Here is a 25408-nt window from a genome sequence, read left to right on the forward strand (position 1 = left end):
ATCTATCTCATTTCGTATTCCTGCGATAGCAAACCTTCCCTTACCAAAAATTGTTTTGGTGTTCATACCATGACGTCTTCTTTCTTAATTAGGGACAATTACACAGAAGTGAATCTTACTTTTCTACATTCTAAATGTGCATAAAAAATGTACAATGAACGTTTTCTTCTTTGTTTAATTATAATAATAATAATAATTATAACTATAATAATATAACACTTTGCATATAAAAATTGTAGGAAATATTGATAACATACCTTTGATTCAAGCTTAGGCTTAATCTCACTGTAAGCACCTGCATTCGAAAAAGTTTATTTTTTTTAATATTTTCTAAATTCTTCCAGTGGTTTTAAAAAACGGAGAGACAACACTGTAGATAGTTTATTTTTCATATTCACACACACTGCTTATTAGTGGTTCAGCACTATGAAAAAAATGTCCATATGGCTTTTTTTCTTTTATTTATTTTCCTTTGCATTAAATGATAAGAGCAGAAAACTACGTAGTTTTTCAGAATTTAAGTTTTTCTTTTTATTTCGTAATTTTTTTGTAGTTGTTTCTCACTGTGCAAGCGATGACTTATTTGTAGTTATTCTCTTTTGTTACGGGGGCAATTTTCTTTAATCCACGATCTATGTTAAGTCTCACTTCGTGTAAAAACCAGGAACACAACAGTAACTTATCCCAGCAACAGATGTACATAATCACTTTAGGTATGTACACAGACGTACATACATATTATATATATATATACACATAGATCTTTATATAAAGTTTTTTGTTACATAAATAGTTTTATATGTAAAAAGAAACCAGTCTCTTACCTTTCATATATATATATAGAATTTCAAATATATATCTTTTTATATATATAATTTCTTTTTCAAACTTTAATAACATATCGTAAACTGTTTATAATATGGATAACTTGTAATTTTTTTATGTGCAACTAACTGAAATATGAAAATAAACGCAAATTTGACTTTATTTTTTAAAATATATATTATTATAAACTCTTATTAAATAGTAATTAAGTAAAATGCATGTGTAGTTAAACTATTGGTTCTGTAACAATTCCCAGAAAGATAAATCACAATAAAACAAGGTACATACATATTCTTAAATAATTGATATATATATATAACAATTAAAGGTAAGGATTGTATATCACACTTCAGTTACGTTTGTTCTCAACTTCTTTTAAATTTACTCTATCAAGCAAACAATCTGATTTCGCTTAGCGTCTAGCTATAACTATGAATATATATATTTTATGTATATATATATATATATATTTACCAAGTGCCTTTTTAAAAGACATTTAACACTGTATTTAATCCTGTGTATATTTGTGCAGTTGTTACAATATTTTGTGACAGAATCGGCAAAATTGGTCCTGAGAACAGCACTTTTTTTCTTACTTTTTTATTTTCCTTGAGCATTTTTTGGTATAATTTGATTCATCAGGTGATCTGCATTTTTTTCGTTCTTAACACAAACAATCTAGTGGGAGCTTTTAAAAATATCTGTCTTTTTTAGAATTTAATTTATAGATAACAAAAAAGAGCTGAAATATGAAAACATATAGAATGATAGCTTCCTTAGGTTTAGAATTAGATATTGCTAGCCCCTTTTATGTTGAAAATTCATAACACGCATAATTTAGAGACAATAGCTAATTTTCCCTTTTACGAATTACAGCTCTCTAGTTTTAGTTTTACTTTGAATTGATCAATACTTTGCTCTCAACAGTGGCGTAGTTAAGGATGGCTTTCGGGCTTAAGCCCCCCGTCGAAATTTTATTTACTATTTTAAAGTAAATGAAAAATCTTACAGAATTTTCACGTTACCAGGAATAAAGTTAGCAAAGCCCCCCCCCCCTGAAACAAAATCGTAAATACGCCACTGGCTCTTAATATAATATTATTGAATGTTATTAACTTAGGTTGAAGTATAGTACTGATATACTTGTTAAATTAGTTCTGATGGAATCATGACACACACATTGTTTTCTTTTTCCTTTTGATTCTTTTTTATCATGTGTGTCAGAAATTCATTAAAACTACCGAAGTGTAACGTAAAAGTGTAACGTCTAATCTTTTTTTTTTTATATATATATATATAATTATTTGTTAATGGATCATTTTGACAAGCCAAAAGCTATAAAGGAATTTCGTAAAGATCTATTGCTGTTCTCATAGGGTATATACACTAAATGGAGAAAAAATAGGTCAGAGTTTTTTTTTTAACATGTTGATAGGCATTCAATGAGCTAAGGCCAGATAAAACGTAATGTATGTTTTTTTAAAAGAAAGTATTTCTTCTGTGTGTGAAAACTGCCCCAAAATACGCTCAAGTATTTATTTTCTTTCTTTAAGTTACCTAATCAAATGATCAAACACCATAAACTGTGTAAATCGATGATATCTTATGGAACCAAACACCTTTTGTTTTGAAAAAAAATCAAGAAAAATTCTTGATTTTTCTTTTTAACTTTCGTTCTATTTTTTTGAAGGATCATGGATTTCTGTTACTAACATGCATTTCATTAAGCAATGTTCATTATGAACAATTGAATTTCTGTGTACATTTCTTATTACATGGCGTGATATGCCATGAAGGAAAAAATATATAATATATGAATTATGTATTTCACAAGCAATACTTCTTCATTTCTTAAGAAAAACCTCAGTGGTGTCGCCATCGGGGGAGCCTGGATGAGCTAGTGCCCACCATAAAGGGAGTTTCACCCACAAAATTAGCAAACAATGGACATAACTTCTTTCTTCTCGTACTGTTCACTGCTAGACAAACCTATTCCTTGGAACCACCTGTATCAGCTGTTTCTTTAAACAACACACCTGGCGTATTACGTCAACACCAATCCTTATTAAACGTGTCATGATCATAATCTTCTTTATGATCGTGTTCTTCATTTCACTTAAGAGGTGGGGGGAAGGGAAAAGGTAGGAACGTCGGCCCACCAACGTGCTCCCCCTCCTAATTTAAGTTTCTGACGACTGTCCCGACTGAAATGCTTTGTAATGGACAAAAAAGAAGATAAGAAAAATAGCGTAGGCTGTGGGGAATATGATCCTCGCGATCACATCGATTGTTTTAGCCACTCGGATGGGGTGTGGTGGTTCCTTTTTACGCACCTGAAAAATAAAATAAGACGATATATTATTCAAAGTTACTATAAAACTAATTTCTTCTAGAGAAATCTTATTGTGCATTCATTTTCCCACTTGTCCCATTAATCTGTAACTGAATCGAGTTTTGAAGTAATTTTATTTACATTATGGTAACAGATTTCCGTAAAAAGTGCAGTCAATTACACCCAAAACATATTTTAATAAGCATTAGCAAAATGCACCACGACTTTTCATTGTCAATAGTGAGTTCTCAGTGAAGAAATCAAGACAATAAATTAATAAAGAAATGGAAAAATAAATTTAAAAACCGGAATGGTAAACAATCTATAAGTCTGAACCGACAGATATAACTAATGATTTGTGTGTGTGTGTGTGTGTGTGTGTGTGTGTGTGTGTGTGTGTGTGTGTGTGTTCCGGACGCTAGATAGGAAAATGGGTTCTCCATTATCTACTGTTTATATTGGGATAGCTTGTAATTTCTTCATATAAAATTAAATGAAATGTATAAATAAAAGCAAACCTAGTGTCACATATTATTGAAACTTTTAAGCTCATTATACGTGGCCATAGTTTTCCGTCAAATGTTGTATCAAACTTATCTTTAGTTGTATAGCTAAAGCTTTTACACGCTCTATAAATGATCAAATACAAAACTTAATTTTGTTTATATTTCTTCATTCAATTGTTACATTTGTTGGTAGGCACAGAGTGCAAGCAGTACTGGCTTGAGGTAGTTATTTAAAAGGAAGCTGTTTACATTGTGAATCTTAAAATAAACGAACGATTGGAAATATGAACCGTGCCAGCGAAATGTGAACTTTCACCAACCTGTAGTATCTGGCCGGGCCAGCCTAACTTCAGCCACAACTTTTTCCAAGGCTTATTTGTGTTTGTATTTATTGTGATTTTCTTTTAAGTTTGCAGTTAGAAGGAACAGGATGCTGCTTGTAGACATCAATAAGCATTTCAATTGCTTCCCGTGTCCACGTTTAGAACCAGCGCACAGTGATTTTCGTTTGTTTTCTTTGAAACAATGTTGAATAGGAGGACAACATGTTTTATTTTAGAACAGTTGTATCAAATGTTGAAACCAAACCAAAAGTTGCATACAACTTGGTATCGTACACGTTCAAAATCCACTTTGCTAAAACATTTGATACAATATTTGATGGAATATTTGATTATGTATAACAGGCTTTAGACTTATATTGAATGGTTATCAAGTAGAAAATAGAAAGTAGGCCTATACAGTGGCGTAGCAGCTGCCCCCGCAACCCCCGCAGTGCGGGGGGGGGCGAAGTCTTGCAATGAACAAAGATTTAAAGAAGTAGAACTTCAATCTTACTTCTATCGGCTTTACAACTAGGGCCCCTTCTCTATACTTTGCGGGGGGGGGGGGGGGCGCAAAAGTGTGCTACGCCACTGAAAGTATATATATTGGGGTTTGGAAAATAAATTATATATTATTCTTGTAAGAGTAGAGGAAAAGTGCTACGGAACTGTATACTAACCATGCATTTATATCTTTGATATATTTTTGTCTCTGTAGTTGCTATTAATGATGTTAAGTTTTATTACGAATCAAGATAAACTATACAATAAAAAAGTGGAATCATATTTTAACAAAATTAACTATTACTGTTGACTAATGAAAAAGAAGTCGATAAGCAAGATGGTGAAGAATTCTCTGAGATGAAGCAAAAAAAAAAAAAGGTTATAAACAACTGGGATAACTGTCTGTATCTGGAAAAGTACCTATAAAGAGGCCTCTGAAATGGTATCAAGATAAACTACGATATCTACGGGCGTTATGTGATCAAGATTCATCCATCATCTTCCAGCATTATCAATCATTTTCATCAATTTTTTATTAAATTTGTTGTATTATAAAACAACTATCAAGATGGCTGCCGGACAGATAAGTATTTGAGCATCAAGCTGTTACTTTTTTCAATTTTATATTTAATCACCTTTTATTTTATTATTTTTTTTTTTACCAATTTAATGTTTGATACAATTATAAAACTATTTAGCATAGAATAATTATGTTCGGTGCATCTGATCCCTTCTAATTTCACAAGTTATTTATAAACGGCTATTTCGTCAATATGGACAGGCCATCTTGATAATCAATTTTTACTTTAAAACAATAATAGCGATAAAGCCAACTAGGCTCTTATAGCTGCGATTAATAATATATCATAATACCCGCAAAGGTTTGAAGGTAAGGAAATATGTAAAGATTAAGGTTGAAGTGGAGTGATGTCTATACATGAGTACAACACGTTATATTAACATGATGATATGTTTAGTTGTACAGTGGTAGGAGAGTTCAATGAGAAGTTGGATAAATAAATAAGAAGTAGGAAATACATTGAATGAACGAATAATAGGAGAAGTGCATGAGAATATGGACGAAATAAAAGGCGTTGCAACGAGATGTTTTGGTTTTGACGAAGTTCTGTGGCAGACGTATATGGTGAGCAATTAGCTATAAAACTGATAATGATTACAATAATAAAACAAATAACAAATACACTAATAAAAATATACTTGAAATTAAACTATATTAATTCTGAAATAATTTTAGAAACATAAAACAATATTCTTAAACCATTTATACACACATAAATGAAGAATTGTATATGACACTTCCTTTTTGTTCTTTAAATTTTTTGAACGCTATGGGAAGCGTCGTCACCTGATCTAAACCAAACTGAAAAAGTTTGAAGTCTGAGGTATATGCTGTGAAATTCTATGGTGTAATTCTTCTTTGAAAGAGCATAAACCCTGTAATGATCGATCTTAGTCTGTACAAGTTTTTTTTTTTTTTTTTTTTTTTTTTTTTAATGAAACGTTTAAAGCAAAAAAGTGTTGAGAATGATGGAGGATATGTAAGTCATTAAAATTTCTAGCTCTTCCATTGTTTCGAGACTCCGTAGTCACCCTGTATATATATATTCATTATGTTTTGCTTTACTTTTCAGTTGCCAATGTATCTAATTTCAGTGGAGGCAACTCTTTCTGTTTTGTAATAACTCTTCACGCCGTGTTTAAAAATTATTTTTGACATTAATTTAGTTCCGGAGAAATAATGAAAAAAAAAAAATTTTTTTCTTTCTTTTGGATTTCATATGCTTCTTTTTTTAATGTATTGTATATGTCACATATTTATTTAAAAACTTAACAAAAATATATTATATATATATATATCTTCTAACTTAATTGCTATTAAATTATTTTGGTAAATCAAAGTTATAAAGCAATTTTATTAAAGTTGCTCTCTTGCTCTTTTCATATGTAATATACAACTGTTTATCAAAATAATGAAACTATCTATAGTTTGCAACATGTAAAATAACTGGGGTGGTAATACTAAGGATGCGTGTACAGTGCTTGACCGTTGTTAGTGATGTGTTAGATAAAAGTCTGTAGTACGTTAGACGAAGTAGAAGAGGGCGTGTGTTGAAGTGGGGAGATGCTGTTTCGAAGAAGCCAGATTATGGATGCAGGGTTAATTGGAGTACTTTGTCACGTGTAAGGTGGCCAGTGTAATATTGTCCACGATGATGGTGAGCTACAGAACTTATGGCAAAACAACAACGACGAAGAGTATTAGTGGGCAACAGAGAATGCTCTCTGACAGAAATCGCCGAGCTTTGAAGAGGATTGTTGCCAACAGCCGTAGAACAAATCCAGAAGTGACTGCGGAAACTTAATCAGCCTCGAAAGTTACAGTCCAACAAAAGTCGCATAGCTTTAACATCCACGATCGGCTTGAAATTTTCAAATGTCTAATCATCACCAAAAACGCTCTAGCGGGAAGAAAATGTGTGATTGAAAGTATGTTACCGATTATTGGAAATTCGAAATAATATCCGATCGATTCTGTTTTACCTTTTGTGAATGGTGGACACCCGAAGGATCTCATGTTCCGAGCTGTTTCCTTCCTATCATAAAAGGTGGCGGCATCTCTGTGATGTTGGACCGAAATTTCCTATTATTCCTGCTACTACGCTTACAGAATACAATACTGACAGCGATTAGGTGAACATTTGAAGAGAATACGTGCATTCTGTGATCCAGTAGTTTTCGGCCAATGACACAATTTTCCCAGATTACAAGGCTTCAATTCCCAGTGCTGGAGCTGTTAAAGGGTGGTTCATGAACATCGGGAGATACTACAACAATTCCCTTGGCCTGCGCAGTCCCCAGACTTAACTTTATTGAACATCTTGTCACCGACCCCAAGCTCATTTTTCTAAATTTAAAAAAAAAAAAATGGAAAAGACAGTGTTAATTTAGAACTTTATTAACCGAGACTAGTATATAAAAAAATAATATCGAAGCTTTTTTCATCAGTTTGGTATGTTTTTGTATGTGTGTTAGTAAGCCTAGCTTCAACCCTATGAGCATATATGGTTAAAAAATGCAGACCTCAACCATGTAATCACCGCATTTGTGGTGACTGTTTCTTTGTGTCTGATTTTCGGGACTCTCACCCGTCACCCACGCACTGTTATAGCTAAGAGTTGATTGGACAATGATCCTTTCTATATTTAATTTTCAGGACTCTCACCTCCCACCCACGCTAAATTGTATCTAAAAAGCCATAGTTAGCTTAAAAATCTCCCGTGTTTTTTCTGCTCGTGTTGACGCACGACCCGTTTTGGTCGTTGCTCTGTCGGCCACCTCTGAATGTAAGCTAAGTGTGCCATTCTAAGTTGATTCGCGCCGTTCCTTTATATGCGCTCCTCTAAACGGGTTGAGCATCAAAAACTAGATTATTAATCAAAAATCAAATAATGAATTCCCAAGTATAAAAGAAAACTCAGTGTTCATGAGAGTTAACTTTTCTTTTGTTGATAATATTATAATTACTTAAGTATTACGCGTCGTGTTGTGCATACTATTTCTCGTATACCAGAATACTAGCTTACACTCGTATGTGTTAAAAAACTGTAAGTCAGTTGGATCCCCCACGATTCAAATTCTGGGATAACTATTATGCAGCTATGAGTGTATTAACGCAAACCAGTTCAAATCTCTATTTATAAAGCCTATTGTAAACCTTTGCATCCAATTGGAACTCGACACCAAAACCACGATGTTCCTAGAGGAGTTAACCAGTCAAAAATTATTGTAAGTAAATAAAAATTTATTAATCACGTTGCAACCCCAATTACATAAAAGCCACCGTAAATATATAAAATAAACGTTTATTTATCTGTTTGTAATCTTTTAATGTTATTTTTTTTCTAGTATAAATTATACTAAGTTTCATTATATTCTTTACACACTTTAGTAAAGCTTTGTACTTTGCTCCTCAAGTTAATTTTAATTTATTGTTATTTGTGCCTAATTCAATCATTTGCACATATTTTCATTTTACAGTACTTATATCTTTGTCTGCCGTCCTCCCAGCTTCAAATATGACAAAAATATAGGTATTAAAAAATCGTTCTTCGCCGTGGCAAAGCTAAAATAAATACGCAAAAAAAAAAAAAAAAAAAAAAGCGTAAACTCTGTAGGAAAAAAAACGTAAATGTTATGGTCATATTAATAAAATTCTAACCACGGTTTTAATTTGTCGTCAATTCTGGAGCTTAGACTTCGAAGCAGATGTCTTCCTTCATTCTCGTTGACGGAACTGACTGCTGCGCTGCATCAGGAATGTTGCAATATTCCTCTCAAAACCATTTAAGACTTATAAGTCCCCTTTGCATAACGAATCTGTTCTGCAAGCTAACGGTGATCCTATGCCGTACTAAACAGGTAAGCGGCATTTTCTTTTGTTTTCCATTAGTTTGATAACTATTTATAACAATATACAGGGTATTACAAAAATGTCACAATATTTTGGTTAACAGATTCCTCGCATCAAAATAAGAAAAAAAGTTTATATGGATTTATGCTCCCAAGTCGATAGTTTAGGAGTTATAGGGTGCCGAAAATGTGAAATAAATGAATTTTAAAAGTTCATCGCTCCACTACTATAGGACCTATCGTAGTCGGGTCAAGACATCACTGATGAACTGGTATGTGATCTATCCAAATGTCCATGTTTAAGAATGCTCCAGTACTGGCACACCAATTTTTAGAGAGGTAGGTGGAGAGTAATCAAGTACTCCCAAACAACCTCTCTAAAAATGATTGTAAAAGTACCGGAGATTCTGAAAGATGGATATTTGGATAGTTCCTCACGTGCTAGTTTCTCAGTGATGTCTTGATCCGACTACGATCGGTCCTATAGTAGTAGATCTATGGACCTTTAAAGTTTTTTTTCACGTTTTCGGCACCCTATAACTATGAAACTATGCTCTTTCGACCACAGGTCCATATGAACTTTTTTTTATTTATTTTAATGAGAGAAATCTATTCCCAAAATATTGCGACATATTTTTGTAACACCCTGTATATATTAGAAGTGAAGTTTCTTTGATTTATTTAGTGAACTCAAATAGTTCTTGCTCCTCCTTTACATGAAATTAATAGTTATGATTCTGACAACTAAAATGCCTCCTTTGGTGTCGATTTATGGATAAATTACTTTAACCAGTTCTAATGGTATAATTCTAAAACAATTATTAATTACATGTCAGTTTCTGAGATGCCAATAAATAATAACATCAAAATGGTTTCAGTTCTTGATCTGAATCCTGTCATCAAAAAAAAAAAAAAAAAAAAAAAAAAAATCTCATAAAGAAAAATATGAACATATACAATGATTATGATGATGATATTAAAAGATTCTAAAATGATGATGGAAATTTTGCAAAGTTCTGTACGTACCTCTGTTGCACAACCATTGTTGGCCGAATGAGTGCACGGATTAGGTCCACAATTGGTACAAGTGACGATCTCATTGGGACCGGTGACGTCACGTTTTCTGTCACCCTAGAAACGATATAAAGAACACAATTAATTTGCTTGTAATGCACTCTGGTCTGGATGGTTAGTAAGTTTGAATGTTATGAAAACATAATAGGGTTATGTTTTAATTTTTGTTTTCAATCAAATCTTTGCAGATTAGTTAAGAATATAAAAGAAGTCGCTTCCTACGAAGGATTGCTTCATACATCAAATAAATTAAGATTTGACTTAACACATTTTAAAATTAATTAGTATGCATTTATTCTTAGATTATTTTTTAAACCTTATAGTTAGGATGTATCACGTACTACTTGAAACTTGTTTATTATCATAATTAGATGCTTACTTACAGACATGTCAGAGGATGCACTTTTTCCCGCGTAATTTCAGCAGTTTTACATGGTTAAGTTTCACAGCAAATATAACCCCGAAAGCTTTCCTATTCATTATAATCTATAAATTTAAATGTTTGAAATAATTTAAATTAATTCAAACTATCTAATGTTTTTTTTTTTCTGGGCTTATAGTTTTTCATTTCACAATTTAACTGACGATATGATAATTCTATACCTAACTTCTTGATTTTAAAATAATCCAGTGTTGAAAAATAAATATTGTCAATGTATGTGTCTTAATGTTGCTTTACTCACATTTTTGTTACTTTAATCATATTTAACACCGTTCTGCGTATTTATTACTTCTGCATTATATTATACTAATTAATCTAATATATGTCACCTGGTGGCTACCGGCCAAAGTGAGAAGAGTATTCTATAAGTGTGATCCCAAGTTCAACCGCTGAAGGGGACAAAGCGCCAAGCTGTTAGTGGAATCCCACTTTAATCAGCAAATTCCGTCTCATATAGCTTCGTTGCTGAAAGAAGATTTTATTCCAAGCAAACATCTTAATTTCTTGCAAAGAAAAGTGTGTTACTGTGAATCTGTTTCAACGAGCTTAACGCCCTTTTGCAGAAACAGAAAGAAAATACCACTGAGTTGCTAACCATATGTAACCCTATCTAACCCTATCTTGGAGACAATCCGGGAGACAAGATCAAACTAAGTCTTGTCTTCCGTGTGAAGTTTGCATAAACATATGTAAAGGAGATAATAGAAAAAACTGGAAAATGAATAGTTACTTATGAATCCTGCCTTCTGGACCTGAGGCTAGTTTTTGGTTGCTCAGGCAACCATCGGGTTCTTGCGATTTCATGCGCCGCCTCAACTTTCAGCGATCGTGAGCCCCACAGTTATTCGAGCAACTTTGTAGGAACGTAACAAATTGCAGAAATTTCTTATTCCGTCACAAGTGGCAGCACAGTCGACAAGTAACAGCAGTCCTACTACAATGGACATGCCTGCAAGGTACGTTAATTTTTTTGCTCAATTTGTAACTCACGCAACCAACAAAATTTCTGTTCTTTGGTAAGATGAATGTGTAAGGAATTACCACATATACTTAGAATTCTGAAATTGCAAATAGTTTGATTGTAATGTTTAATAAAAGTAGGTGGTTGCTGTAACAACCAGTAGGTTATTATTTGTAAAATCTGGTAATTGTTTACGTAATACTTGCATTGTTTGAACCTACATTTTATCAATGTAAAGGTCACTCTAATCAAAGAAGCAGTGTAAAGGGAAAATAATTAGAAAATTATAGCTTACTTCAGAAAACACGTTGTTCTTAAATGTAGCACTGAGACCTGAAGGTTGCTAGAGCAACCTACCCATCCTTACCTTACAGTTACATGTTTTTTCAGAAAAACTGAAACTTTACGTTTTAGTGAGTCCTCATTATTATAAAAACCATAATAAAATATTTTTACAACATTCAGATTGATAGCGGGTCTCAGGAGGCTAAAGGACACATATTGAATATAATGGATCATATATTCTTACATTATGTATTAAATTCAGCGAACTATTTAATACACACTGATATTCGTTATAATATCAACGTGCTCTGTATGAATAGTTAATTTTTATCTGCCTATAGTGTGGAGTATACTTGTTTAAGTTTTACCTAGGTATTTTTGTTGTGAATTTAAAGAAAAATCCTTGTGGAATTATTTTCGTTTGAAATCAGTCCAGTGTCACAATGAACACATTAAACACCACGTTTGTTTTTAAATATATAATAATAATAATACGTAATAATAATTAAATAACAGCAACAAGTTAATAACAATCATATCGCGGCTAAGTTAGGTTTCTTTCTAAAGGAGACAATCAACTGTTTTACACAGATTTAAATTTACTCGGTAAAAAATCTTTCCCAATTTCGTAAAAGTTATAGCGTAAAAGGGATTAAATTCAATATGTAATATGTCTTACTATCGATAACAATTATGCTAGCACGCTTAGCAAATATGCTTACAGATTATTTTAATGGATCATTATCTATAAAATTTTGTATCAAATGTTGGTCTTGAACCGAATATTCTGTAATGAAAGAAATATAATTAAATACAACTCTTTCTTAACCCAAATTATTAGATCGTTTCATGGCAAATAAACACGTTCGTAGACTAAGCGACTTCTTTTATTGTTAAAAAGAATTAAATGAAGTATTTATGATACTAAACTAGAAATATATAAAAGTACTAGGGTTTTAGATGTGCTCTCACAAAAACAACAAAAGCTTTTTGCCACTCGGGTGCGCCTCTATTTCTATTTCTATTGTGCACACAGACAAAGATTGTACTTACGCCGTCGCCCGCTAGGGGGATTCCTACTCCCAAATCTGACAGAACAAATGTTTTATAGAAAGAAGAGAACACTGTGAAGAGAACAACATCGGTACAGACGAATAGATTTCTAACGCCAGATAATGTACAACGTTCTCTTAACTCATAGACGTATTGTTTCAATATCTTTCTCTCTGTTGCCCTTGCTAATGCTTTATGGGTAGAAAGTTGAGATAAGTCGGTCATGATGGAATGACATTACACATTGAAAATGAGATCAAGTAAAATTATATATTCTAACGGCTGTAGAATCTGGAATAATCAAATACTTATACACTTGTTTATAATATCTGTGCACACTGTTAGAAAAAGTCATTCGCCAATTTACTTTCTTATGTGATATAATTGAGTTCAACTAATGACAGAAACGAATACTTGAAGAAGGAAAATGTATTTTGAAGCAGTGAGGATGTCAATGATAGGCCAAGTAATTTTGAAGGAAGTTTGAAAGTCATCTATCAAAATGAGACTCGTTACTACTTGAATCAGAGACAAGATTGACGCAGATAAACCTGTTGAAAAGATTCAGAAACTGCATTTCGGGAAAATCACGCATATCCACCACTACCAAGAAATGAAATGAAATTTTTAAGTTTTACGTTCCGTGGTTATGCCGGCTAGACTAAAGAAGACGGTGATGATGAGAAATAAATGAAAATGGTGAAATAAAGAAAGTGGAAAGAAACGGAAGAATCCCGAGAAGATTCACGCACACGGTGTTTATCCACCAAAGTTCACTTGGCACGAGCTGGGATCGAACCAAGGACCCCATACACCAGAGGTAAACATCCTATCATTGAGCCACCACGGGCCCCCACTACCAAGAAAAAATGAACCCATGAGAAATCATTTGCTGAACAAAAGTTACAGTATGACGTGTTTTCACCGTCAGTGTTAGATTTAAATTAGACCATTCTTATTTTTGATAATATTGCAACTGATACTTGTTGGGAAAATACACCATGACATACGTTCTAGAAAAAGTTGAGAATGTGCAATATGGAACAATATAGCCATATGGTGTGACAAAAGTTTTCACGAAAATCTACCGAACATATGGAATGAGCGAACAAGTAGGAAACATACAAAAATAATCTTAGCACTAACAGTTAGAATCAATAATTTGAAAGCTACCGTGTCAGAGAATTCACCTAAATTAATGTAATTTGTGATATTTACAATTTAATTAGTACACGTTATCGGCAGTGTCTGCAACAGAAAGCTACCATTCAAAATATTTACAGTAACTTGAAAACAATTTAGATTTGTTCTTTAACTTGAATTTTAAATCAAACGTTTCTTAGCAATGGACACTGAATTTATAATCATTCAAGGAGGCAGTTGTTATTGTTAGGAAGTAAATTTAAAGAACATGGGTAATTTGGTAATAGGTCTGTACCATATAAGGTTGGAAAATGTTGCTATGTAGTTTGAATCTGTGATGCGATTATGTTATGTTACTGTTTGTTAGTTACGAAGTAGATTACTTCTCTTGGGTAATATCGGTTTAGAGAATTTCAATATAATAAAAGGTAGTTCAAGTTTGTATCGGTCTTTAATTATATTAAAGGATAGACGTGTGAATTTAACTTTTAACAGCACTCTGAGTATATTGTATGGAATTTAGGATTTCTTTTATTGTAACAATTACATAGAGGCAGGAGCATTAAACTAATCAAGAACAGATATATTGATATTACTGAAACATGCTGCACAAATATATCCAAAATAATATATTTTTAATAAAGAAAGAGACGAAAACCCATGTTAGCCAATGGTAAATAAAGTCCTAGAATGTGTTACTGTCCATTTCGTTACTCTGAAATTCTGGGTAACAGACGTTGTACATTATCTGACGGTAAACAACTTTACAATTGCAATGACTAGAAGAAGGAAAGAAAGAGAATATAAGATAGATAGATAAAGCCTAATACAAACCTTCACATATTGGATAATGAGCCAAGGAAGTTTTATACACTTTAAGAACATGGAATGCAAAATGCCAAACGCGCTGTCCACTTTCTTGGCTCAGTACACAGTCAACCACAAAAGTAAAACTCTGTATATTCATTTAATATTTGTCATCGGTATCATTAGCATTGTTATATATTTTTTATAGCATTATATCAAATATGAAAGAAAATAGAGGCAAAGAAAAGGACGGAGAAAATCTGTATAAGTAAAGGAACTGTTATACTAAAATGGTCAACAACTTTTGTGGTTGACTGTACCAATGAAGAAAAAGAGTTACACATAGACAACCATGAAAAAGAGACATTTACTAAACATTGAAATGCATATCTTTAACCACATAATTCATATGCATAAAAGAAGTGTACATGTAACGGTGTAGAAAACTGTGCAGTTGATTAACATAGAGTGAGTAATTTTTTCTTGTTATTTAAAAAAATAAAATTCGATTTAGTTAGTATCTTTTACTTGTTTCTTTTTTATATCGAAATGATTTAGTAGGAATCAATCTTGGGATTTTAAAGTGATCATCTTTAGTAAAGTTAGTTTAAATAAAATGTTTTAGTATGTTTTTTATTTCATTCAGCGACCTAATGTTTTGTTAAACCTGGGATAATATAATTACTAGCTTTGTCATTCTGTGTGCACATTTCTTGACTAACAGCCTTTTATAATTTTCCCGTAAATAACTTAATAAATAATACTCTACACTGTCACATATTTATAAACTTTTTAATAGTACGAAATCTTCACATTTACTGGATGCCTTGAAAATTTTCTTATGCTATTTAGTTCATACATAGTAAAGTTTATTTGAAACATACATTAAGTTATGAAATATGAATATATTTTTTTTTAAAGTTCAATAGTTTTTGAGTCTTCAGTTATGTTCATAAAAATATTCTGTTGAGAATAAATACATAAGGATAAATTTAAATGATGGAAAAGCAACAATCCGGGTGTGATGTGACTTATTTTGATTTTTAAAAAAAATGTAGATCGAAAAAATGCTAATAGAAGAAATAATTTTTAAGATTATATAAATATTCTTTTAAAAAACATACCCAAAAATTGACTATAGTATACAATTTTTTGAAAAATGTATTTAAAAAATTAAACGATCTCTACAAAAATAAAAATGTAGTAATAAATATATATATATATATATATATATATATATATATACAAACATTTTTACCTGTCTATTTGTGCGTGTATATATACAAGGTGAAAGGCAACTCCACCGAAAAACTTTAGGAGGTGATTCCTTATATGAAATGAAAGAAAAAAAAAACATAATAAACATGGGTCGAAAAACGTCTCCTTTCAGAGTTATGAACCGCTTTCGAAAAATCACGTTTCGAAACGCCCTACCTTAGAAACTATAGGACCTATCCCAAGCGGCTTAAGGAATACACAGGAACTAGTGTGCGCTCTATCTAAATATCCATTTTTTACCATCCCCCGTTATCGGCGAAACGAACTATAAAAAGAAAGTTGAGTTATAGGGATAATCCTTTAAGTACTGATGGTGCATTCGTTTCGCTGGTATCGGTGAATTCTGAAACATGGATATTTAGACAGAGCGCATATTAGTTCCTGTATTTCCTGTATAATTCCTTACACCGTCTGGGATAGGTTCTATAATTTCTAAGGTAGGGCGTTTTGAAACGTGATTTTTCGAATTTTCGACGGTTCATAACTCTGAAAGGAGACGTTTTTCAACCCATGTTTATTAAAACATTTTTCCTTCATTTCATATAAGGAATCACCTCCCAAAGTTTTTCGGTGTTGTACCTTCCACCCTATATATATGAATGCATATATATATATATATATATATATATATATATATATATATATATGCACAAATAGACACGTAAAATTAATAATTATAAAAATGTTTGTGTAAGCACCAAAGCTAAACCGTCACTCTATAAGCGAAACAAAAACATATAATGAATTGAATTATTTTTAAAACGTTTTGAGAGTTATTCATATAACTTAATTAATTGTATTGTATAGCATGTATTATTAATACTAATAGATAAATAGAAGTAACTTAAAGATAACTTAAACAATTAATTAAATTATCCTGAAAACGTTTGATGTAAAATTATAGTTCACATGACAAATTGCAGAACTGACTAAAAAACTATTTTTCATGAAATTTATTATTCCATATTTTCAACCAGACAGGTGAAAAGTAAAAACTTTGTTTTTCGACAGCCATAGTATAAATATGAATGCAGAAAAAGATTATACTTAAAGTATTATGACAAAAATCTTGTATGTTATAGAATCTTTTGGTTTACTAATATATTTCAATGAATAAAATGGCATTAACATCACGTGGTAAGTCAAGTTTTATGATAATGCCAAGCTGTAATTAGGAGGAGTTGGTGTTCGTAATTTGAAGGTTATTCTGCAGATAAAATATTTATTTTGTGTATCTGCCTCAGTAAGCACGAAGTTAAGAGAATGGAATACAATATACATGTGCTTTTTTCACTTCCTCTAACGTGAAGGTAGCTCTAATCATACAAAACTATTCTAGCTGACAGAATATTTTGGTTATTACTAGTTATTTATTGTAACAGTTACAAGTTTTGTACGTAGCATTCAAGAAATAGCAATGTTTACTATTTCTATACAATTTATTGTATAATTTTATATTTTAAACTGAAAATGCTATTTATTTTAAAATTTCATATTTTTATCATCTTTCCCTTCATATCTCATAAAGATTCGTTCTCTTCTAATGACAAACAGAAAGATTCTTTTATTAAAATTGCCAGAAAAACCCTTTTGGTTCAATATAATAACCGGTGAGTTTTGTTTTATGGTCAGTAACCCATGAAAAAGAATTTATACATCTTGAAAGTCAATATCTTTTTGATAGTTCATATTTTAGAAGAAGACTCTTTTAGAAAAAAATTGTCAAACATCTCAACATTTCTCTGAATGAACATGTTAGGCAAATACTGAATAATAAATGCTACATTAATAATATTTTGTATCAATGCTGATATTGACACGATAGCATACGGGCATAATGATCAGTCTACACCAGTAAGCTTTGTGGGAAAATTTCATTGACTAATTTAACCTCCAGAAAGGAATTTGCATTAAGAAGGCAAACGTGGTATTTGTTCATTTTAGTTAAATACTTTCCACTAAAAGAGAATAAACAAACTATTATAAGTAGCTTGTTAAATTTTTAAAAATTGACATCGCAGAGGAAGGAAAGAAATAGAACAATATACTGTAGATCTGATCAAAAATCCTAGAACTAATTTAAACATGTTGTGAATAAGTGAAGTTTCAGTATTACATAATTAGATATCTTGCATTTATTAACAATTTTCCATCTTTTTAGTATACGGTATAAGTTAGGTTTAGCAGACTGTTTTATTATCATATAAGATTACGTTTACGTACATATCTCACGCATGGGAACATTTAATATAATATTGAAGATACTTCGGTTACTTTTAGAGTGTCATGATTTTGCATTATCATCTGCATACTAAGCTATTCTGGATATCATGATGTTTGCCAGACCTACATTGAAACAACCTATTGATATGCTAAAAGAACGGTTAAGAGCCAAAGTGAACTATCTGCACCTTTACCGAAGTCAACGTAAGAACATGTTACAACTGTGTTTTGGTGTCTATTACCTGTAAAACCATCTAATTTAGGGAAATATTTCTGAAGTTAAATCACAGTATGAGCGCTATATGCCTACTCTGGGAGCAAACTTTGATAAAAGTGGAGATAGGTCACTTTGGTTCTTAAGTTCTCAAATAGAGTAAAAAACGTAAGTTAGTTACACTTATTCTATACTAGAATAATATAGATCATATCATTACGAAGAGAAGTAATTCCTTTGACGTGTCTGTATAAATTAAGCTCGTTATCTGTTACAAATTCATTCTTAATTTTTAGGAATTTCTACGATTTTAAATAAGATTTTGCTATAGAATAACTTAAAAAATGACGAATGAAGAAATGAGAAACCGACATAATGTTGGTTATAAGTTAGATGTATTCAGAGTATTTTGCAATGTATTCTACACATTTTGCAGGTATTCACATCAAATTGTGCAATGATTTTTTTTTACGTTGTTAAAAGACACTTTGTTATGAAGTTACCAATTTGCACGTTGTTTTTACGGTTTCCATCATAGTTCTTTTGTCATGACGTTGTATTATGTGTTTGCAGTTTTCTGGGTTGTAAGTTTCTTCTAATGAATTTATTTGTTCTGTTTATTTTTGAATGGTTCTTGAAGGCATTGTGATTTCTGGGTATATTTTGATGCAAATTCATAGTTAAATAGAGGAAGTACAATCTTATGGATAAAACACTTTCTGTATAATGCATCAGTTAATAACACGAGAAATGACAATACAAATTCACAAGAGTATTAGTTCAAGTTTCTGTTCACAGGTTATGAGGAACGTGAATGAAAATACAATTTCACTTTCTCATTCCTTACTGACTACGGGAAGACTCTTCAGGTTCCTCAAATAGTAGTATAGTGACACCTGGTGGACTAGAATATAATCTACATCGCGCGACAGCAAAAAAGCTGAATCTGTGTCTCACTTGTAAGATTTCTTACATGTACTGGTAAGAGAAGATATCTGAAAATTATTTGTAGGAAGCTCAGTTCTTATCCAGGTGAATGAAGTAATAGTAAATATAATTTAATATCAATGGGTTTAAAGTTATAACTGAATTCCAAAAATTAAGAGCGTTGAGTACCTACGCCATTTTTATTTTCACTCCATTGATTTATATAAGGAATTATTTTTCAGTTTTCTTGGAAATGAACTGGTATTTTAATGTATGGTTTTATTGTTTTCTTCTTGAAGTTTAGTTAAATGTCCCTGACCTATCAATTTGTATGGGGATTTTTTTTAATGAACTGGAATGTTAATGATATGATTCTACTGATTCCTTCTTTAATCCTTTCGCTACCATTGGTACTTATGTGTACCACGAAAGGTTCTCAGAGAAATCAGTGGTAAATTTACCGCATTTTATTGCTATGTATCAACGTCCCTCTGGTAAAGAGAAGCCTTCTAATGGTTTACAGAATTCTTACGATTACAGATTGCACTTGTAGATCGTGTGGTTGTTAAGTTTTATTGTTAACTCTCTGCTCGCTACATGTATCGCTGTTTATTATTCAATATGCTAACTGTCTTACGTTTTATTTTGTTCATTTTTAGTGCTTTTTCATTTGAATCTTTTGAAACTAATTTTTACATAAATTATGTACTCACGTTTTTTAGCTACTTTTTTATCCAGTACAATTGTGTCCCACTGATATTTCTGAGTGATTGTTATTTATCCCAATGGTTGTGAAAACCATAGATATTAGCATCACGATGGACAGATACTAAGGACATTCTTGTTATAAATAATTGCCAAGATTGACACAACAGTTGCTCAACGCACTCCGAAAGCTAAAACCTAACATTATCTCCCTTATCCTCAAGCCATTGCCACGTATAATACAATTATGGGAGATGTGAATTATCCGACCAGAAATTAGGCTATTATTCTTTTGATAGGAAGACAATGAAATGGTGGAAACATGTGTCTTCAAATTCCTGATAATGTCAGTGGTTAATGCTTGGATTATATTTCAAGATTTACACCATAAAAGAATGCTATTGATTGATTTTCTTATCCCACTTACAGAGCAAATTATTGCATTGGGAAAGACAGACGCGATCGTGAAAGGAGCTGTTGGACGCCCAAGCGCTGTATAGAAATCAATAGTGAATGTTGGAGATCATCTGCCAACTGAAGGTGAAACAAGAAGACGGTGTGCAGGATGTACTAAGAGAAAGAAGGAAACTAGAACAAAGACCTTATGTACCATGTGCCAAAGTGCTTTGTGCAAAAACTGTTTCACACCGTATCACAAGTAGAAGGGTCGATGCGACAGTTACATGAGACACTTGAATTTTCTTGTGATGATGAAGAGCTTGTTATTTGGAATAAGCTAACGAAATATAAACTATTTGCAATCGTAAATACGATCCAGGTGTTTTCTCACAATATATGCTATACTTGAAAATACAGAATGATGACTGATTTCACTACCACTGGTACATGTATTTCCACGTAAAAATACCAATGATACACATATGTACCACCCCTTCCCAAGTTGAAAAACAAAACGGCGGGATTTTTTTTTTTTTTAGATTTTTACTTTTGAGAACAACTTTAAAATAACCATAAATTAATGTCTTTCGCTCCGAAAAAAAATCTAGAATTTTAATTAAATGATTTTACTGATTTCTTTTTGAAGTGTAGTTAAATGATCCTGGCCTATTGATTTTCTATGGGGAATTATTTTTGAGTTTCCTTGGAAATGAACTGAAAATTTAATTAAATAATTTTAATGATTTCTTCTTTATGTCTTGTTATATGTTCATTGCCTCTTCAAAATGAATTTGCATTATATATAAATTGAATATTATTTAAATTAAATTTGATTCTTTAACATTAAAATTATGGAGATTAAAATTTAATTTTCGTAAAGTAAGGGCCATTTTAACAGATTTGAGGAAGAAATCAATCGAATGAAATTATTAAAATTTGAATTCATTTCAAAGAAAAAAAATCCTATATAAGTGAGTAGGATAAAGAAAAAACAAAGATGCGAAGGTATTGAATACTTTGCGCATTCCTAAGCTAAGCGTTATTTTGAGTGGCCAATCGATGTTTGCATTTTGCGGAATTCATTGCAAAATCTCTGAATACAGATATTGATTTTTCTGACGATAATGAATAAAGGGATTCTTTTGGGAGGGAAAGGGAAATAAAATTGTTTAGCAGGGCTAATTTACGTAAGAACATTTAACATGCAAGTCCATGCTGTTGAGTAGCTTTTAGAGCTTAAATTTTTATTTTTATTTTTTTCTTTTTTAATGATGAGACGAAGCAGTGGAAGTGCATAATAGTTATCATGCTATTTGAATTACAGTTTCTCTGTTAATTAAATTTGTATTTTAATAACAACTAACAAAGGTGTTCTGGGAAATATTAGTACATTTCAATCATTACGATAAATACAGAATACAAGTTTCGAACTTCAGGATTATTCCGTTCTGTTGAAATAGAATGGTAAAAATATTTTTTTGTGTAATGAATTTTTTTTCTATTCGATTGCAAGTTTTAAAGTGGTTGATGTACAAAGAAGGTTCAATAAGTAATACCCGTCAACTGCAAATTTGCAACTCTCACGGATTAATGTATCGACACTACTAGAAGAAATAACTAAACTATAATGATATAGTTATGTTTCACTTTTACGTCCCGCAATTATACCGTGTAAGCTAAAGGAGATAGTGATGACAAGAATGAATGAACTGGTGGAATGAAGAAAGCGGGAGGAAACTGGAGAAATCCACGCACACGGTGTTTGTCCACCCCAGAGCCCACTTGGCGCGAGTTGTGATTGAAACAGGGACCCCATGCATCAGAGGTAAATGCTCTACCAATGAGCCACCGCAGTACCATATAGTTAATCAAGAAGTGAAATTCTGTGAAATAATTACTTTTTCATTCTTTTTGAAATAACTGATGCCAGCTTAAGTTTACGATGATTGCTTTGCATTTTATCTATTTTAAACTTGTAGTCAGACATAAACGTTTAAGTTTAAGGGCTACTAATACTTCGGATGCAGTTGCAACTATCTTTCTTCTTAGTACAACAATTGAACAAAGAACATTTCTAGAAAAATGTTTCAGTATAATTAACCTACAGGAGTCCATTTTTTGTTTCAAATTTTAAACATATTTTGAATAAATTCTTATAGGGTTTTATACAAATTTCTCGCAAAATTTGGAGGAAACAACCTGATAACTGATTTATTATCTAATCATCTGCTAGACATGTTGAATACGTCTGTCTCTATTGTAGCATTTTGTAGAAAATATTCTTTGTCTATTATTATCGCTACTTTCTCTGGAAAGACTGTACTTTCTCTGGAAATATTATGAGCATTCTTTTGAGTTTCTTTGCAAAATATTTCTTCAGTTTGTGAAACGAATTTAAAAGCAGATGCCAAGAAATATTTTATTTGAAAAAAAGATATAGAAAAAAATATATGTAGGGGAAACTACCAGAAATTATTAAAAGTTTTTAAAACACTAAGGTTGAAAGTTGTGTTCTTATTTCTAAAAGGCAATCACCTTTACCAGATGATTCGCTTTCATATTTTGTTTGAATTTTATATATAAGAAAAAAATATATATTTATCTATTAGTATAAATATCAGAGTGGCACAAAATTAGTGCACTATGGCAAGTAAATTTGATTTCTGACACTATTAGCTTACATATATAATTAAATTCTGCGTAATAAACTTCATTCACACATCTGAAAATCTTAAGAAACTCAACTTGGTATTTCACTCTTTCGCAACTCTCAAAAAACTGGATACATACATAAAAAACTGTAGTCACATTTCTTTCCAGACCCTTAAGTGTATCAAAGAGTAGGCTCACAATACATACCGTTCTGAATAAGATAACACCGTTTTCATAATATTTTTCCGGCAGTCCCGGTGTTTTAGTAAAAAATATTAAATTTTCGTTTTCAATATTGGTCAATAGAAAATTATTATTCGTAAAGAACTACGTTACTTAAAATTTTTAAAAAATTGAAATGAAGTATGAACAGTTCTATGATTAAGTATTCAAATATGGAATTTGATGTCAGATTACTTCATCTGAGAAATATTCATGGCGCAATCATACTGGAGTTCATTATTTCCTACTGCATCTAGCTAACTTTTATGTGTGTTATGATGCTAAAAATAATTATAAACTCAGTATGTTCACCCAATTAAACTTTCTTCTTGTTACATTTACACAACACTTGTCTTATTTTTGTCATCCCAATGTCCCGTTTTTGCCTTTAAAAATACGGTCAACTTACAAAGAATCAGACTGTATATAAGCAAAGAGAATTTATTGAACTAACTTCTCTTGCTTATGGCAAGCTATGTTTCGAGTACACTACATGGATTAAATTTAAAAATGTATAAAATATGTAAGGGATATATGTAATTATCCATTATTCGTCTAATATTCAATTGTATTCACTGTGAACTAGACCAAAACAACAATGGGACATTATTTATTGAACTAATCTTTGTACATACATGGTTTCCAGTACGAATTGAAGGATTTAGGAAATAGAAACTGATGTCTCTGACTTAGCACATATTTAATCCTTCTTACAGGTGATGTGATGCCAGCTGAAGTCGTACAATAGAGCTTCAAGAAATACTCGAAGCTAAAGCAATCCTTTTTTTTTCTGAAGAAGCCAATTACTGTGAAGCAACCTTTCTGCATTTATTTTGAAGTGCTGCAATGAAAAATTCGTTAAAGCAAGAGTCACGGTTAGTACCTGTCGCTCAATGTGGGTAATCGATTCCTTGCCGTTGGGAGTGAGGGTGGTCCTAGTTGAAAGAAACTTCTCTGTAAGAGGGGTGGGCGGTTCCTTGTCTACATGGAGAGGGCTCACTCGATGAAATAACTAGAAAAAGGAATTCCAAATACTACGTCTCAAAAGAATAGTTTGCTATTTTCTCAACGTTTACAATTGCTGAGATTTCAAAATGCTATTACATAGTTAAAAAAAATAAAGTATGCTGTTTCTTCACTGCCAGTGTGACCAATTCCAATCAGATAACTCTATATAATTGTTTTACTGAATACGATCTCAAAAGAATATAAAATAAAATATTGAAAATACTGGTATGGCTTTTATAATTGTTGATGAAATTATTAGCAACAACTGTAGCTGTTTTATTGCAAATAATTATATGGTTGTAAGTAGCAAAGTAACAGTGAAAATATCCTAATTGTAAATCATATTCTGTTACTTGGATAGACTAACATACTAATAGAATTACAAAGCGTATTGTAGATTCCCCAAGTAATAGTTGTTCATTACTGATCAGACTCATCTTTAAAAATGTCACTGTGATTACTTTGTGCTTTAACTTCTAAAGCATAATTAAAGACAACTAATAATTCTAATAATATTATTTGAAACTTTTTAACAATTTGTCATTAAGATATCTACAGTATATACAGTATACAATACAATATAGGATCATTACTGCGTTTCATCAGCAAATAATGCGCGGAGATAATTAAACAGTACCCTGATGTGATAAATAATCATGCAAATCAAATTATTTTTAAATAGAATGAAATTAATATCATAGAAATAAAAATAAACTATTTTTTTATATGGCGAAACGTGTGCGATAAATATTTTCAAATGAATTGTGATATATTTTAATAATTAATAATATATATCATGCTACTTGTGAACGTAATCCTTTTTATATTGGTAGGTCTTCAACATATGAAACATACTCATGAATAGTTCATTCTTTGCTTAAAGATTGTGTTACTTATTTGCATATTTTTTGACTTGTACACTCCTATAATATATATTACCTGTAGAAAATGACCGATAATAAAACAACCTATTGATATATATATAATGATAAAATTAATATCATTTTAATATTTCAAGAGCTATAAACTAACCTTAAATACGTGGTCTGATTCTTAATGTTTGATCTGACTGGTTTATTTAACTCTGAAATCTA

At 31.5% G+C, this 25408-nt stretch overlaps 1 protein-coding gene across 15 annotated transcripts in view; it reads right to left on the minus strand.

Annotated features, from left to right (window-relative positions):
* Positions 1–2300: 2300 nt before the first annotated feature.
* The window catches only part of pHCl-1 (pH-sensitive chloride channel 1), an 839505-nt gene continuing 816397 nt past the window's right edge, over positions 2301–25408 (minus strand). For 9 of the 15 annotated variants that reach the window (XM_081749495.1, XM_081749485.1, XM_081749494.1 and 6 more), the window contains 3 exons: positions 24190–24318; positions 9948–10052; positions 2301–3158 (listed from right to left, as the gene is read on the minus strand). In XM_081749495.1, coding sequence (XP_081605621.1) covers positions 3006–3158; positions 9948–10052; positions 24190–24318 — 387 coding nt within the window. In that variant the 3' untranslated portion in view covers positions 2301–3005. The remainder of the gene's footprint in view (positions 3159–9947; positions 10053–24189; positions 24319–25408) is intronic. The other 6 variants (XM_081749493.1, XM_081749491.1, XM_081749490.1 and 3 more) reach the window with 1 other exon arrangement.

Source organism: Thermobia domestica, chromosome 2 (genome assembly GCF_964235325.1).
Source record: "Thermobia domestica chromosome 2, izTheDome1.hap1.1, whole genome shotgun sequence".
Classification (NCBI taxonomy): domain Eukaryota; kingdom Metazoa; phylum Arthropoda; class Insecta; order Zygentoma; family Lepismatidae; genus Thermobia; species Thermobia domestica.